Raw genomic sequence first — 17,432 nt, 5'->3', positions numbered from 1 at the left:
TTCATGAGAAAAGTATATGTCTCTGAAAGTATAAAAGTCATCGTACTTGAGTGAAAGATATAATAATGGACAATAAAACTACATACAATAAATAATTTTAATAATAAATCCATTTTTTGTTTTTTACTTAAACAATGCTGTACAGTGATGTTGGTGTTGGGTTTTTTAGTTGATATAAAAACTAGATATTAAAATGATGGCAGCAAATATAATACTTCTAAATTCAAGCAAATTCAATTTTTTTAGATTAGAAAATAAAGAAGGCCTAATTTCAGAAACTGTACAAAAGTTGTACAATTATTAAAATTATCACAATTATTACTGTTGCAATTAATGAAAATTAGTGATCTTCTAAAATTAGGTTTATAAAATTTAACTTGTCTGGTTCTAATCCTATTTATTACTCTGTGTAGATCATGTCTTTGTTGAAACTTAAAAGACTAGTAAATACAAAATCTTTTCTGTAGTAATATAAAGGTTTTTTTTGCTTTCTTTTTTACATTTTAAAGGTACCAATTGTGTATTTGCTTGTTTCTGATTTTGTTGACTAATTAAGTTAATAAAATGTATAACAGTTGTTATGTGTTGGTTAAACTGAGATTATAAGTGTTATAGTAGAGTTTCTGGCTATTACAGGAGAGTTTGGAGATGTATGCAAAGGAAAACTTAAAGTTCCCTCTCAGCCAGAAATAACAGTTGCCATTAAAACATTGAAGCCTGGTTCACCTGATAAAGCCCGCATGGATTTTTTGACTGAAGCAAGCATCATGGGACAGTTTGATCATCCAAATGTCATCTACTTGCAAGGCGTGGTCACAAAAAGTTACCCAGTCATGATTATCACAGAATATATGGGGAATGGTTCTCTGGATACATTCCTCAGGGTACGTTTATTATGTGGATCGTATGAGTTGTTCAGTTATGGACATGCTTCTCAATGTAGTTTCTTTAGGTGGATCTAGTTCAGTAAATAACTTTTTGGACTCTTAGCTCGATATGTCATTCATAAATGAGATCTATAATAGTTTATCATTCAGCAAGAAAATACTAATAACCATGTTTCTTTGTGGTTCATTTGTGTACACATCTGCTCATCACAGCTATTAAATGTTTCTAACTTAAGAGTCAAATGTATAGTATAATTTAATAAAGAATATTTTGAGGCCATTATATAATAGTGTTTAACAGTAATTTCACAAGCCATAAGATGACTGTGTAGACTGACCAAATCCAAATGATTCTTCTATTTGTGTTACCTTTTAAGAATAGTTAACATTATTTAGAAAGTTTTTATTGCTATAAAGAACTATAAAAAAAACTTGTGCATATGTTGTACTTTTAAATAAATAAGTCAATTATTCTGTCAGGCTAATGATGGAAAATTTCAAGTTATCCAGCTGGTTGGAATGCTGAGGGGTATTGCAGCAGGAATGCAGTATCTATCTGAAATGAACTACATCCATAGAGTAAGTATTAACATAACATTTAGGGACAACATAGGACGCATTAGTCCATCTCAACTGTTACACACTCTAAGCAAAATTAACTTAAAAAAAACAATACTTAAAACCAGCCCTTATCATTCATCTACTTATCAAGTTTTTTTTATTAAACTCATTTAAGTTTACTGCCTCTACAATATCTGAAGATGACTTCTACCTTGCCAAAATGTATACATGTGTCTCCTAGTCCTACTATTCTCACTGTTAAATATTGAAAAATATGATGCATCAACATTATTAATTCCCTTTAAAATCTTAAACACCTCAGTCAGATCCTCTCTAACTCTTCTTTTTTCAAGAGAAAATAATTTGAGAGATTTCAGCCTCTCCTTGTATGACAACTCCTCCATCACATGCACCATTCTGAACCCTTTCCAATAATTAAATATCTTTTCTGAGATAAGGAGCCCAAGACTGAACATGATATTCCAAATGTGGCCCAACCAGTACAATGAAATTAAAACATCTTTACATTTATATTCAGTATTTCTGTAGATACAACCTAAAACCTTATTTGCTTTTCCACAAGCATCAACACGCTGCTTGGATGATTTTCAAGACTGATTGAAGATCCCTTTTCTTCATGACACTATTAAAGTTATTCCCATCCGAATTATAATAACCTTTCATTATCTCTCGTTTAATATAATTAAAACCTGTATGGAATTTATTTGTCCAACTCACTAAATTATTCAAATCCTTTTGTAAACCAGCAGCATCTTTTTCACAGTTAGCAACACCCAAGACCTTAATATCATATGCAAATTTAAGTAATGTATTTATTATTTCTTCATACATGTTACTGATGTAAATCAAAAAGAGCAAAGATCTTAAGACTGAGTCATGAGGTATCCCACTTATGACATTCATCTAGTTTGATGAAACTCCATGTATAACAGTCCTCTGCTTTCTTCCATCTAGTCACTCTTCAATCCAATTTCAATCTTATCTACCACATCTATAGAGATAATTATTTTTATGAGCCTTTTATGTGGCACATTTCAAATGCTTTCTGAAAATCCAGATATACCAAATCTACACTCTTACCCTGATCTACATAAGCAGTAACCTTTATAAAGAATGTCAAAAGATTTATAAGGCAAGATATTCCCTTAGTGAAACTACGTTGACTATCTAGTAAAATTCTAAATTCTGTTAAATAACTTTGCAAAGCATCTGTTAACAGACTTTCAAAACCTTTTCCCACAACTTATGTAAAACTAATGGGTCTGTAATTACTGGGACAATTTGTAACCTCCCTTGAGAAGAGGAGATACATTATCTAATTTTCAAGCCTCTGGTATCTGTCCACTATTCAAGGACTAATAAAAAATAGTAGGAAGTGGCTCACATATCCAGTCTAATATCCTTCAAAGTCATTGGGGAAACATTATCTGGTCTAGGTGCCTTATTTTTTAAACTTCCCAATTCTTTTCTTAACCAGCTCATAATTAATACTGTCATCTTGTTTGATCTCTTTTCCATTTATTAATTGTTCAAGATGTGGAATATTGCTTAAATCTTTGTTAATAAAGAAAAAAAATTTAATAACCTTAAATTAATATGTTACTCAAGGTATACATGTAAGAGTAACTATGTTTACATAAGTATTAATGTGTTCTTGACAGTACACACCTGATATGAACTATGTACACTGTCTGTGTTTTAGGTATATGTGTGGGTTGAGAATTCTTCTACAGTAGGTATCTGTGACTTGTTGGTGATATATTTGATGATAAACAGACAGCACATACTCCACTTGTTTTAAAATAACATATTCCAAACAAATCAATCTGTGTACAATAACTCTTTACACTGTGGACATCACAGTTGTATTTCAAACTCTAAATAGTTCCATTTTTCTTGTCAGAATTTCCACTGAGGTTTATTTAATTACTTTAGAATCCAGTTGACAAGACAAACTATTTTTCTCTACTTTTATCACAATACTTTCAGTGAATAATTCACTTATGGTACTCCATGGGATACAATAGTTGTATCTTAAACTTCAAATAACTGTCTCCTTTTTATCAAATTCTACACAGATGGATTCAATTATTTTAGAACGTTCTTTAACAAGACAAATTATTCTACTTATATCTATTAAGTTGTGAAACTCACATTAAAATATCACTTGTTATGGCTAATGATTCACACATTAGCTAACTTCACATTTGCTTTCACTAACTAATTTTGTGACTGAACTGCCGTTTACTTTTTCTCTACTTTAGTTCTTGTGCTTGTGAGCCATTTATATATATGTATAAGTTATTTACTGAATCCTTGAAAAATAGCCAAGATTAAAGTAATGTGACATCAAACATATTAGTAAAGCCTCAACAACATTGTAATTACAAACACAACATATGACTCGTACAGTTACATTTCCCAACTTCTCATAATTATTGGCTTTAAAATGATTAATTATTAACTCTCTTGTTATGAAAAATATTCAATCACTATATATTACCCACAAAATACATTAAATAATAATACCTACACTAAACAGTCTTATATATCCAACATACACATAGTGACTATTAATGTCTTCTTGACAGTATACACCTGTGATGAATTATGTCTGTATACGAAATATTCATGTGTTTTTAACAATGCATGCTTTAGATATTACTTCTGTATACATACAACTAAATTTTGTATTTTCTGTAGTAGTTTCATTTAATAAGCTGTGTTTAATAACAAATAATGGAATGGTTCATAAAAGATGACTAAATGGAAAGCTTGTAATAAACTCTGCTATTCTATAAATGAACTGTTTAGTTGTTGTGAAAAAAAATGTAGAAAATATTGGTATTGTTCACTTTTTTCTTCAGTAGTATGTAGGTTATGAAATCATTTATAAAAGTAATACAAATTTAATATAACTTATTTCAGTAAAAGAATTACTTAGAATAATATGTAAATTTTTCCTTAGGACTTAGCAGCCAGAAATGTACTGGTCAACAACAGTCTAGTTTGTAAAATTGCTGATTTTGGCCTGTCCAGAGAGATAGAGAGCACTGCTGAAGGAGCTTACACAACCAGGGTAAGTTAAAAAAACAACAACAACAATCTTATCAGCAAAATTACTGACTTTAATGTATATGTATTGAGAGAGGGTGTTGCTGAAACAGATAGGGTAAGTAAGAAAACAACCTAATCTATATGATTGTTGACTTTGGTGAGAGGTAGCACTTCTAACAAAACATGGATAAGTAAGAAGATAATAACCTAATATTTAAGAATGTTGACTTTTGTGTGTGTAGCGAGATAGAGAACACTGCTTATAGAATTTTCACAAGTATATGACTAACATTGTATTTGTCAGTCTAAATTTTTACTTATCTTAAAAAACAGCAGCACAGTTGATTTTCCATATAAATTTGACCATTACACTTTCACTTAAAAACTCAGATTTTTGTTTATGATACCACAGATTTAAGTAGTTTTTTTATTTATTTAGTGAATAAATACTGAAACATTATCTTGTTCCCTTTGTAGCAAAGATTGTGGGTTTACGTAATAATGATAAAGCTGCCAAGTAAAAGGTATTTAAATGAAGTTTTCATTGCACACAAATAAAAGTTATTCTTTGTAATTTCCCTTAAATTAGGTGTTAAATATTAAAAACAAAAATGACTTCAGTATTGAATATAACAAGAAAAGGCTAATTTTAATACATGTAGGGAGGAAAAATTCCAGTAAGATGGACAGCACCAGAAGCCATTGCTTTCCGAAAGTTCACATCAGCCAGTGATGTGTGGAGTTTTGGCATTGTTTGTTGGGAGGTGATGTCATACGGAGAACGACCATACTGGAACTGGTCCAACCAAGACGTCATCAAGAGCATTGAAAAGGGGTACAGGCTTCCAGCACCAATGGTGAGTTTGTATTGTAATACTTAACTGTAAGCTATAATAAGTAGTTTTGAACAATTAGTGTCAAGTGTATCATTAATATTATGAAATCACTTAATGTCTGGCTGCACTGTTGTAGAAACATAAATGTTGTTGTTTGTAATTAAGCACAAAGTTACACAATATGTTACCTGTGCTCTGCCCACTATGGGTATCAAAACCTAGATTCTAGCATTGTAAGTCCACAAATGTATCACTGTGCCACTGGGAAGCAAAACATAAATGAATATATATTCTGTTCAGAAGTCAAGTTTACATGGTTATTGTTTAATACCACTTTCTTCTTAATGTGTGTTCTCCGTCTTTATTACTAACAATTTTGAAGAAGTTTGTACCTGTGTATCATGACATATTACAAGTTGAAAATTTTAGAATGTTATTCTCTTTTGGGTATTTCTATGCTTTTTGATAAATGAGTAATCTTATAACTAATCTGAAGAAGCCTCATTCACACTAAAGTCTTACACACGAATAAACCAGGAATGTTTAGCTGGGAAAATTTTACCCTTCTTACTTTATATTGCTTCAGTCTTAACTATAATTTAGAAATATGATTTACTTTGCATTGGGGATGTGTAATGATTAAATGTTAAGTGACTTAAAAACTTGACACTAATCAAGAGAGTAATTTTCACTAAAGAAGTGTTTACTCAATAGAAGTTCTGATTAAACATCCTATTCTTTAAAAATTAGAATTAATAAAATTATCTTTGTAATGACTTTGTAATAACTTAGAGAACAGTGTAACTTATATGTTTCTACAAGAAGCCTACAGTACTTCATTTAATCAGGATAGTGTGCAATGTCCTACTTCAAAAACCTACCGATTCAGGGTTTTCAAACTAATAGTAGAGAAAAATCACTCTATTTAAACATGCCTTGATTGTTTCATTGTAAAAATCTATACTAGATAAACTATAAAAACAATGTTCACTTATAACAAAGAACTAGTAGGATCCACAATAGGTGAAATTATGTACTTTACAACACATATTGGACTTTGATTTGCTAATACAATCTTGTGGCTTCTAAAGTCATTGATTACACAGATGAAACATGCATTTAGTAATGAAAGATATAAAGTTTTTAATTTATGCTTCTAATATTTATATTCTTATGCAAACCTACAGTAAAATAAAATTTTCCTGATACTTATAGATTCTAGTAAGGTAATCTATTTCATAATCCTCATATGATGTACATAAATAAGGTTAAATATTGCAATGTAAGGTGCTTCATTGCTACTTTAAGTTGTGATAAGTAAGGTAGAAACACGTTATTTTCTTTTGAAGGTGTGCATAAATAAGAAAAAACTAATTTTAATGACACTTGAAGGCACATGTGAGAAAAGTAAAAACACTTTAATAACTGTCAGTGTATAACACTGCCAAAACATGTAGTCTTTGTGGGAAGGTACTCTTTTTTTTTTTTAAATAAAGCTCATTTTATTGTGCAAAAATTCAATGTGCATGCTCATTTTTAATATTTTAAAACAGAACTACTATATTCTTGCCGAGATGTATACAAGTAAAGCAAAAATTAACTGATTGTTAAATAAAAATTCACACCAGTAAGATAAGTCTATTAAATCGTTACTGAAAATATACATAAGTAAAGTAAAATCTCATCATTGTCATTTGAAGATACGTGTATCTATAAATTACAATCACTTAACTGACTAACAATCACTTGATTTTGAACTGAAGGTATACATAAGTGAAGCAACATCGCTTGATTTTCTATTGGAGATATACATAAATAATATTATTGGATTTTTTAGCTGGATACACAGATACATATGCATACATACACATTTAGACAAAGTACAGTCACTTTCATCGTTGCTTGAAGATGTTGGTAATAAAATACAAAATACTGTTACTTGTCATGTACACAAATGATATGAATCAGTTTCATTGTTAATTCAACATGAGTAACTAGATAGATGTCTTTATTTTCACCTGACTATATAAGCTGAAGTATATCCATACATTACACATGGCATTTATAACTACATAATTAGTGTTTCATTATATGTTACTTTTTAAAATATCTTTCAGGACTGTTCAGAAGCTCTTCATCAGTTAATGTTAGATTGCTGGCAAAATGAACGTTCCTACAGACCCAGTTTCTCCAGCATAGTCACAACCTTAGATAAGTTAAGTAGATGTCCAGACAGTCTACGAAAGATAGCTAATAATAAGTAAGTACATTGTTATACATCTTACAACTGTGTAAAGCTTGAATATTTTAGTGGTTTCTGTTTAAAATGACAGTAGAAACAAAATTACTGAATCAATGCCCTGTAAAGACAGATGATGTACAGGCTTCAAAAAAGTATAATCATAGTTACATGTGTTTAGGTGGTAGAATGCTAGTCTGATTTATTAATCTAATTAATATAACATATGAACAAAAAAAGGACTAATTGGTCCTTCAACACTAATCCTGTACACCCACTTCAAAAATACCACCTTGTACTCTTCTATTTCCTAGAGAAAATTCAAGTTAAGAGATCTTAAACTATACCCATAAGGTTATCCATCTATGAAGTCATCACAGTAGCCATTCTCTGAACTCTTTCCAGTAAATCATTATCCTTTCTTGGATAATATTTAAAACTGTACACAGTATTCTAAGCGAGGCTGAACTTGTGATTTGTATTAAAGAGTTACTTAGTGTTACCTTTACTGCAAGCAATAGAACACTGTACACCAAATTTCTTTTGTTTATCACCTATATACTCTAGATTACAACTGACAAAGGAGTGGGAATTTTTGGTCCCAAGGTGATATTCTGTCTTAGAAATTTTTTGGGAACTGTATAAAACTAAGAGGGACATTTTTTTATATTGTTATGCATATAGACTGTATAAAACTTTTGTTGTAGTTTCATAATGTACCAACTGGTGGATGGTAAAATGATTTCTGTTAATCCCCATGTATCAACTTTTTTTAACTGACATTATTTGACATACTACGACAGTTTCATCATGACAGTTTATTTGAAACATAAGATGACACAGTTTTCTTCAATAAATCTCTTAAAAAAATAAATGGTGTTGACAACAGTGAAAACAAAAAAAAGATTCTTTAAATTGGCTGTATAGACAGTTGGTATGGAAAAAATAAATGATATTCCTGGACAGTGTTTTTTGTATCTGCTGTATGAATTATAGAAGCAATGATAAAAATATTCTTCGTTATCATCATACAAAAGCTGAATGGCATATCAACTCTTTCCTAGCACAGCTAAGTAACTAAATTCTGCCAACACAAAACTTCCAGAAAATGAGTCGGGACATCTGCTACGTCAAGAATGCTTCTGAGTGTGGGAAGTATAGAACATAATGGAGTATACAATTTTCAAAAGTGCAAATGTAAGAAATGAAAAGTGCAAATGTAAGAAATGTGCAATATAAGGCTGTACAAAATTAATACAAATCAATGAGAGAATTACTCTGGTTTTTAATTAATTGAAAGTCACATTAAATTAAACAACAACAAAAATACATATGTGGTGCCCACTTGATAATGATCACTTCTAAAACATACTTGGATGGAAATAAATAAGCTTGTTTTGAAATTTAGATCTCCTTATAGACATCATCTTTGTAATGCAAAACTTAGATATTCATATAAATATATTACAGCTGTGTACATAGTGGAATAATGTTTTAGTTCTTTTGTTGATTTCAGGAATCAGAATCCTTTGGATCCTCACACATCAGACATGATGCTGTTCAAGTCAATAGCAGAGTGGTTGGACAGTCTAAAGATGATTCGATATCTGGAGAATTTTGATCATGCTGGTATAACAACAATGGAAGCAGTGGCCAGGTTAACCCATAAGGATCTAACAACCTTGGGTGTGACTTTAGCTGGACATCAGAAAAAATTACTCAATAGTATTCAGATGCTCAGAGCTCAGATGTCAGAAGGTTTCCTTGTGTAGTGAATATGTGTGTGCAAGCACTGTTTTATTGTACAAGGTTTATTTAATAGTGTTGTGACCACTGTGTACAACAAGAATTTGAATAACTTGGTTCAATCAAACATATCACTGACTGCAGGGCCCCAATTGATGACCATTCTGATATGTTGAACAAAATAAGACTTAAGATATGTTGTTTTTTTTGGTGACTATTATTGCATTAATACACTATACTGATCAACAGAAAGAAGACTTTAGATATGCCTGTTTATTGTCTCTGGAACCTCTTTATTTTTTAATGGCCATTATTGACAGAAGACTGGGACCTGCTTGATTACATTCTCTAAGGGGGGTCTTAGGAAATTGGGATGTGCCTGTTTAGAATATCTGGAGACTTCCTTGGTTAATCACCATCAGCAGAAGAATAGGACATGCCTGGTTACAGTCCCTTGGAGCCTCTCTTGATAACCACCATCAGAGATGACTAATGCATGCCTATTTACAGTTTTGGAGACACTTTTAATGACTACCATCAACAGTCTTTACAGGTGTCTTTTAACAACTGCCATAAACATAGTAGTTGACATACTGGCTACTGAGTCTTCAAGTCAAGCCTTCTTTTGAAGAACCTCATATCACCTTTCTACTATTTTGATCACCTGAAAACTAAGATATGTCTTGATACTTCTGAGGCAGGAATAAAGTTATGACTAGAGCTTGCTGGTGCTAGTGAATAGAAATAAAGCATAACTTCTGAATGAGGGAAAAAATGTGATGGTGCTCTGTCAGATTTTAACTTGTATAAAAATTATTGAAACCTTTAAAAATGTTCAGACAATTTTCCATCTGCAAGGTGGTTACTCTTGACATAGAGTAGCATCTCTGATGTATGCAAGCTAGTTTAAAGATGAGCTCCTTGAGAATATGCAAATGTATATGATGTTTTCGCTCGTGAATTTGCTGTTGTTGTTGTCTCACATTGTGTCAATGCCAGGCAGGTATATCTGTTCACTCCCACAGTATCAAACATTTTTGCCACTGTGAGTTTATTTATTTAATATTTGCTTTCTGTGAAAATGGTCACAAACAATGTGACATTGTAAAATAAAATTGTACATTATTGTGAGAAAATGAGTGACAACATAGGCAGATGTATTTTGTAAGTGGTTGTTTTTGTCTTCAGATGTGGTAGTAGCCTCACTAGTCACGTCACGTGCTTCAGATTGGCTAATATTGATTGTAATATTATTGGGAGTGTAACTAAATAATCAGTGTTACTTTCTAAATGGTACCTTTTATTAGAAAACCAAATTATTAGAGAAATAATTACCCCTACTGTGACAGGTTTGTCGTCCATCCAACCACATGTATCAGTAGCAGTGTCTACTCTGGCTCTTAATTAATTCTGTTTCAAACCTTTGAGAATCAAATAAAAAATAATTTTTAAAAAATTGTTTTGATTTGTGTTGATAATTCATCACTAAAAACACATCATTGATAAAAGAATAAGGCAAAACTTGAGCAAAAGTGATAAATTAAAAAAACTGAGGCCTGAACTGGGATGGGATGGTTGTTTTTTGTTTTTTTCCAATGTTGTATAAAAAAAAGTGTCCACATTTTGCACTTCAAAATATGTTTACAACATCTAAATGCTGAAACCATTTCCAATTTTAAAGTATTGCTATATATTCCTTTTGACTACTTTCACTGTAACATACTGAATACATGCAAAAATAGAACTGAAAGTTTTCTAGAATGAAGAATGTCCCTCCACCACTTTTTTCACATAAATGGCCACTTAAGAAATTGTGAATTGCAAACAAGAAACACCAAAATATTTTATAAATGCTCAGTGTCTGTTGCATTAGTGTAGAAAAGCTCCCCAATGATCATTTGGTTAATACTGATTTTTGATATTGAAACTTGAAAAAGTTTTTGGATTAATGTGGTAAAAATTCATATAATATAGAACTTGATCCCTATATGACTTCAAATAAACATGTTTGTTTCAGCATTCACTATTTACAACGTTTTAATTGGTAGGATGATAGAATAAACCTTCTAAAATACCATCCAACATGTGTGTGTATGCGATTTCAAATTGTGGTGTAATTTTTTCATAGACAAATTATATAACCAAGTGAGCTGTTCACAATCTGGTGAAGAAATAACCTAAATGCTCATATGTTTGCCAATATTCAAGATTTTGGTGTCAGTGGATTTTTTAGAACATTTTAGCATATTAAATAAAAATAATTATTTTAAAAAATGTTTGTACCCACATAACAAGCAAATTTACACGTTGCATTTATTATTATGAAATCCAAAAGCATGCACCTACAAGAGTTGTATATGTTTATTCTATTTTTGGTTGATTGTACAGTGAAAAGGAACTCTTTATTTTTAACAGCTTATCCATGATAATAAATTGAATATCATTGTTGTGTTTCTGAGATTGGGACATAAACAGTCTAATGAAAAAAAGGTAAGTACCTTACACCTTCAAAGAGAAAGAAATGTTCCAATTTTGAAAAATGCATCATTTACTAGACAGATGCTGGTGAGACTATGAAAGCCATGGTAGGTCTTGCTACAGGTTCTAATTTGTATATTGGCATTAACAATGCTTGTTCCTCTGATTCTTCAGAATCATCAAAGGTGGTCTAGTTATAATCACACAATAGGCATAATTGTTCAGATTTTTTTACACCCATGTGAATTGTATTATTTTACAATTTTATGGTTAATTCCAGCATCTTTTCAGCAACCTTTTTTTCTACTAATAATTTTCCGTTATTATTCTCCCAGTTGCATCTCAATCTTACAAATGCTTGAAATAGTTAATTAAAACAATTTGCAAGTAGTAAGTATCCACGGTGCACTGATCATTTTTTTGAGAAAAGAATGGTGGGAAAATGCAGTTTTGCATCATACTATGAAACTGTAATGGAATATATGAAGGCCAAGTTCTCATTTCAGGACACAACTTTGAAACATGCAGAAGTAGTGGATGTATCTGTCAGAAAGAAGGTTTTGGAATCGGGAGAGTATTTTGTTGGAAAGTTCAAACTATTGGATGTATCTGTCAGAAAGAAGGTTTTGGAATCGGGAGAGTATTTTGTTGGAAAGTTCAAACTATTCATTGCAATGGGTGCACCTTAGGCCAGTATAATGAACTATTTTCAGTAGAATTTTCTCACCCACCAGGGTGATCTATTGACTGATGTAAATTTACTGGGTCAGCAGCGAAGTGTCAATATAGTACTGAATAAATGAAAGATGAGCTGGGCAATTTGAAGCATGATAAACTCTCAGAAGAAAAGAAATCTGTCCTTGTAACAACACACAGGAATGGAGGTTGTAATGAAGTCTGTCCTTGTAACAACACACAGGAATGGAGGTTGTAATGAAGTCTGTCCTTGTAACAACACACAGGAATGGAGGTTGTAATGAAGTCTGTCCTTGTAACAACACACAGGAATGGAGGTTGTAATGAAGTCTGTCCTTGTAACAACACACAGGAATGGAGGTTGTAATGAAGTCTGTCCTTGTAACAACACACAGGAATGGAGGTTGTAATGAAGTCTGTCCTTGTAACAACACACAGGAATGGAGGTTGTAATGAAGTCTGTCCTTGTAACAACACACAGGAATGGAGGTTGTAATGAAGTCTGTCCTTGTAACAACACACAGGAATGGAGGTTGTAATGAAGTCTGTCCTTGTAACAACACACAGGAATGGAGGTTGTAATGAAGTCTGTCCTTGTAACAACACACAGGAATGGAGGTTGTAATGAAGTCTGTCCTTGTAACAACACACAGGAATGGAGGTTGTAATGAAGTCTGTCCTTGTAACAACACACAGGAATGGAGGTTGTAATGAAGTCTGTCCTTGTAACAACACACAGGAATGGAGGTTGTAATGAAGTCTGTCCTTGTAACAACACACAGGAATGGAGGTTGTAATGAAGTCTGTCCTTGTAACAACACACAGGAATGGAGGTTGTAATGAAGTCTGTCCTTGTAACAACACACAGGAATGGAGGTTGTAATGAAGTCTGTCCTTGTAACAACACACAGGAATGGAGGTTGTAATGAAGTCTGTCCTTGTAACAACACACAGGAATGGAGGTTGTAATGAAGTCTGTCCTTGTAACAACACACAGGAATGGAGGTTGTAATGAAGTCTGTCCTTGTAACAACACACAGGAATGGAGGTTGTAATGAAGTCTGTCCTTGTAACAACACACAGGAATGGAGGTTGTAATGAAGTCTGTCCTTGTAACAACACACAGGAATGGAGGTTGTAATGAAGTCTGTCCTTGTAACAACACACAGGAATGGAGGTTGTAATGAAGTCTGTCCTTGTAACAACACACAGGAATGGAGGTTGTAATGAAGTCTGTCCTTGTAACAACACACAGGAATGGAGGTTGTAATGAAGTCTGTCCTTGTAACAACACACAGGAATGGAGGTTGTAATGAAGTCTGTCCTTGTAACAACACACAGGAATGGAGGTTGTAATGAAGTCTGTCCTTGTAACAACACACAGGAATGGAGGTTGTAATGAAGTCTGTCCTTGTAACAACACACAGGAATGGAGGTTGTAATGAAGTCTGTCCTTGTAACAACACACAGGAATGGAGGTTGTAATGAAGTCTGTCCTTGTAACAACACACAGGAATGGAGGTTGTAATGAAGTCTGTCCTTGTAACAACACACAGGAATGGAGGTTGTAATGAAGTCTGTCCTTGTAACAACACACAGGAATGGAGGTTGTAATGAAGTCTGTCCTTGTAACAACACACAGGAATGGAGGTTGTAATGAAGTCTGTCCTTGTAACAACACACAGGAATGGAGGTTGTAATGAAGTCTGTCCTTGTAACAACACACAGGAATGGAGGTTGTAATGAAGTCTGTCCTTGTAACAACACACAGGAATGGAGGTTGTAATGAAGTCTGTCCTTGTAACAACACACAGGAATGGAGGTTGTAATGAAGTCTGTCCTTGTAACAACACACAGGAATGGAGGTTGTAATGAAGTCTGTCCTTGTAACAACACACAGGAATGGAGGTTGTAATGAAGTCTGTCCTTGTAACAACACACAGGAATGGAGGTTGTAATGAAGTCTGTCCTTGTAACAACACACAGGAATGGAGGTTGTAATGAAGTCTGTCCTTGTAACAACACACAGGAATGGAGGTTGTAATGAAGTCTGTCCTTGTAACAACACACAGGAATGGAGGTTGTAATGAAGTCTGTCCTTGTAACAACACACAGGAATGGAGGTTGTAATGAAGTCTGTCCTTGTAACAACACACAGGAATGGAGGTTGTAATGAAGTCTGTCCTTGTAACAACACACAGGAATGGAGGTTGTAATGAAGTCTGTCCTTGTAACAACACACAGGAATGGAGGTTGTAATGAAGTCTGTCCTTGTAAATGAAGTCTGTCCTTGTAACACACACAGGAATGGAGGTTGTAATGAAGTCTGTCCTTGTAACAACACACAGGAATGGAGGTTGTAATGAAGTCTGTCCTTGTAACAACACACACGAATGGAGGTTGTAATGAAGTCTGTCCTTGTAATACCACACAGGAATGGAGGTTGTAATGAAGTCTGTCCTTGTAACAACACACAGGAATGGAGGTTGTAATGAAGTCTGTCCTTGTAACAACACACAGGAATGGAGGTTGTAATGAAGTCTGTCCTTGTAACAACACACAGGAATGGAGGTTGTAATGAAGTCTGTCCTTGTAACAACACACAGGAATGGAGGTTGTAATGAAATCTGTCCTTGTAATACCACACAGGAATGCAGGTTGTGAGAGGTTTTTCTCGTTTGTTCACAAAAAGATGACAGACTTTTAAGGGTCACTGTCAAATTCTGCTGATAAGAAGGATGGAGTTGGCACAAACACCATGTTTCCTCCAAGAATGATTTCCTTAAAAAAAGCCAACAATACTACTTATAGGGCTGTTAATTAGTAGTGCACAGTAATTGACAAGTATTAAATAAAATAGCATTGTTACATCATAAAGTCTCATATTTCACAGAAAGTTCTGGGATTTAGCTGTGCCATATATATATCCATATATAGATAACCGAGTAGATGAAATTAGACTGCATGTGGGTTAAGCCATAATTGACGGTTTCCAAAGTGAATATCTCAAATTATATTGTAACAACAGAGATGAAGAATGATAATTCATCTTGTCAAAGCATTTCTAAAGTAAATAAATTCGCCTGTGTGGACTTTGATGGAAAGGAGACAATTAATTAAAGCTCTGGATACAACTGTGATAACCAACAGTATAAATAATCTTTGTATATACATTTGACATTTTGAATGTATTATTTTAAAACAACTGGTTTGTGTGCTGTCCATTATATGGCTTCAATGTTGTTGAAATGTATTACCAACAAGTCACAGACACCTACTGTAAAAAATTTGGCCCAAAATGAAACTAACATTTACTGCTAATCAAGGTGGATTATTGTACCATACAAAACTGATCAAAGCAAATATCAATGAATGCCAATGCATATCTTTCTGGCACACCAATGCCAATGATCTCACTCTGGCATAATCAAAGTCCATCATACCAAAAATTCTGTATTGGCTCTTATGCTGGATCACTGCAAACATTGAGAAGTAAGGTTATGATGAACTCATCCAGAATGCAGAAATATGACAAGTTAAAGCTTAGGTTTGATGTTGGAAGCAGGTGTTGTACATTGCACATCTCATTCACATAGAAAGATGCCTAGGCATGTGAACCTAACAATTTCAGTCCACTATTTCACACAACTGAAATAACTCATCACTATATTGAGGAAAATAGACTATTGTGCTCCTTGTGAAGGAAGTGGAGCTATTGACACAAACCTTCCAAAAGATATTTGAGAACTGTGTGGCAAAATTGTGCTATCATAGATCTTACCCAATGTCTGTTTTGGTTGCTGGGGTCAACAAGGACATAAATGAAGAGACCCCTAGATTGTAAGAGCATGGCTTCTGCCATTACATTGGCCCTCTATCAAAGAGATAAATCTGATCCAGCACCTAACTCCACATACTATGCAGAAACTCCAAGAGAAAATTAGCTATCAAATCTAAAGGAAGTTGCCAGGCCATGCGAGAGCTTAGTGCACATAAGAAGCACATGAACGAGTTAGTTAAGACATATCCTGTATTTTATCATGACTGCAAGAATGTAAATCATGCAGTCAGGTATGAACTGGCATAACCTTTGAACAACTTATAAACCCTGATCAAATGCAATATCATTAGTTTTATTTAGAAACATTGAGCACTGGAGCAGTAATACCACCAGATGTTGTGAAATGCCTATTCCAGTCATATAACTTACACATAGCACAGGTGAAGACATCTGGGGGTAACTTTTTAAATGCTATACCAAACCTCAAAATCAAGACATTTGGCACACTGGCAAAAAGAAAAAAAAGAGTTAAGAAGTTTAATGCTATTATGCTGACCATGATTTATTTGACCATCTTCTTATCTATGCAAAGTTCAGAGACACCAATATTAAAGAGGTCTTAAGATATGAGCTTTTGATAGTATCAAACTCCCTTGCATATTCAGGTGGTAAGTCTCACTAAAAGCATGAAAAGTATGCTTTTCCCTCTTTCATGGATAAGAAAGTAGGCAATCAGGTGAATCTTCTAGCACTAGGTAGAGATATGTCAACTGCACATAAAATTGTTAATATGGATTCTGTACAGATGTTAAATGCTGATGGCATACCATTCATTGATGAATTAACTTCTAACTACTACAGTTTGATTATTACACCATTAAGTCAGAATGTATGAAAGCAAATCAATGTGGTCTCTTACCAATATATAAGTCTGTCAATCAAGACTGGAAGGTGTGCAAAATCTAATTCTTAATCATTGCCCTAAATGTATTGCAAATTTGAAAAAAACTGAATCTGTGTACCATTTTTAATAGAAACATAAGATAACTCGACTGGCAAAATACAGGTCGTGTGTTCAAATCTCATCACCAAACATACTCGCACTTTCAGCTGTAAGGACGTTATAAAGT

General features: G+C 33.2%; 1 protein-coding gene across 4 annotated transcripts in view; it reads left to right on the top strand.

Moving 5' to 3' along the window:
• The window catches only part of LOC143223109 (ephrin type-A receptor 4-A-like), a 134,785-nt gene extending 123,982 nt beyond the window's left edge, over positions 1-10,803 (top strand). For 2 of the 4 annotated variants that reach the window (XM_076450583.1, XM_076450581.1), the window contains 6 exons: positions 637-884; positions 1,368-1,466; positions 4,438-4,548; positions 5,189-5,383; positions 7,480-7,622; positions 9,100-9,518. In XM_076450583.1, the coding sequence (XP_076306698.1) occupies positions 637-884; positions 1,368-1,466; positions 4,438-4,548; positions 5,189-5,383; positions 7,480-7,622; positions 9,100-9,373 (1,070 nt within the window). In that variant the 3' untranslated portion in view covers positions 9,374-9,518. Of the gene's footprint in view, positions 1-636; positions 885-1,367; positions 1,467-4,437; positions 4,549-5,188; positions 5,384-7,479; positions 7,623-9,099 lie in introns of all 4 variants that reach the window. The other 2 variants (XM_076450584.1, XM_076450582.1) reach the window with 2 other exon arrangements.
• Positions 10,804-17,432: the final 6,629 nt, after the last annotated feature.

This window comes from Tachypleus tridentatus, chromosome 8 (genome assembly GCF_004210375.1).
Source record: "Tachypleus tridentatus isolate NWPU-2018 chromosome 8, ASM421037v1, whole genome shotgun sequence".
NCBI lineage: Eukaryota > Metazoa > Arthropoda > Merostomata > Xiphosura > Limulidae > Tachypleus > Tachypleus tridentatus.
Note: the sequence above shows the minus strand (reverse complement) of the source record. Positions and strands in the feature narration are given on the sequence as shown.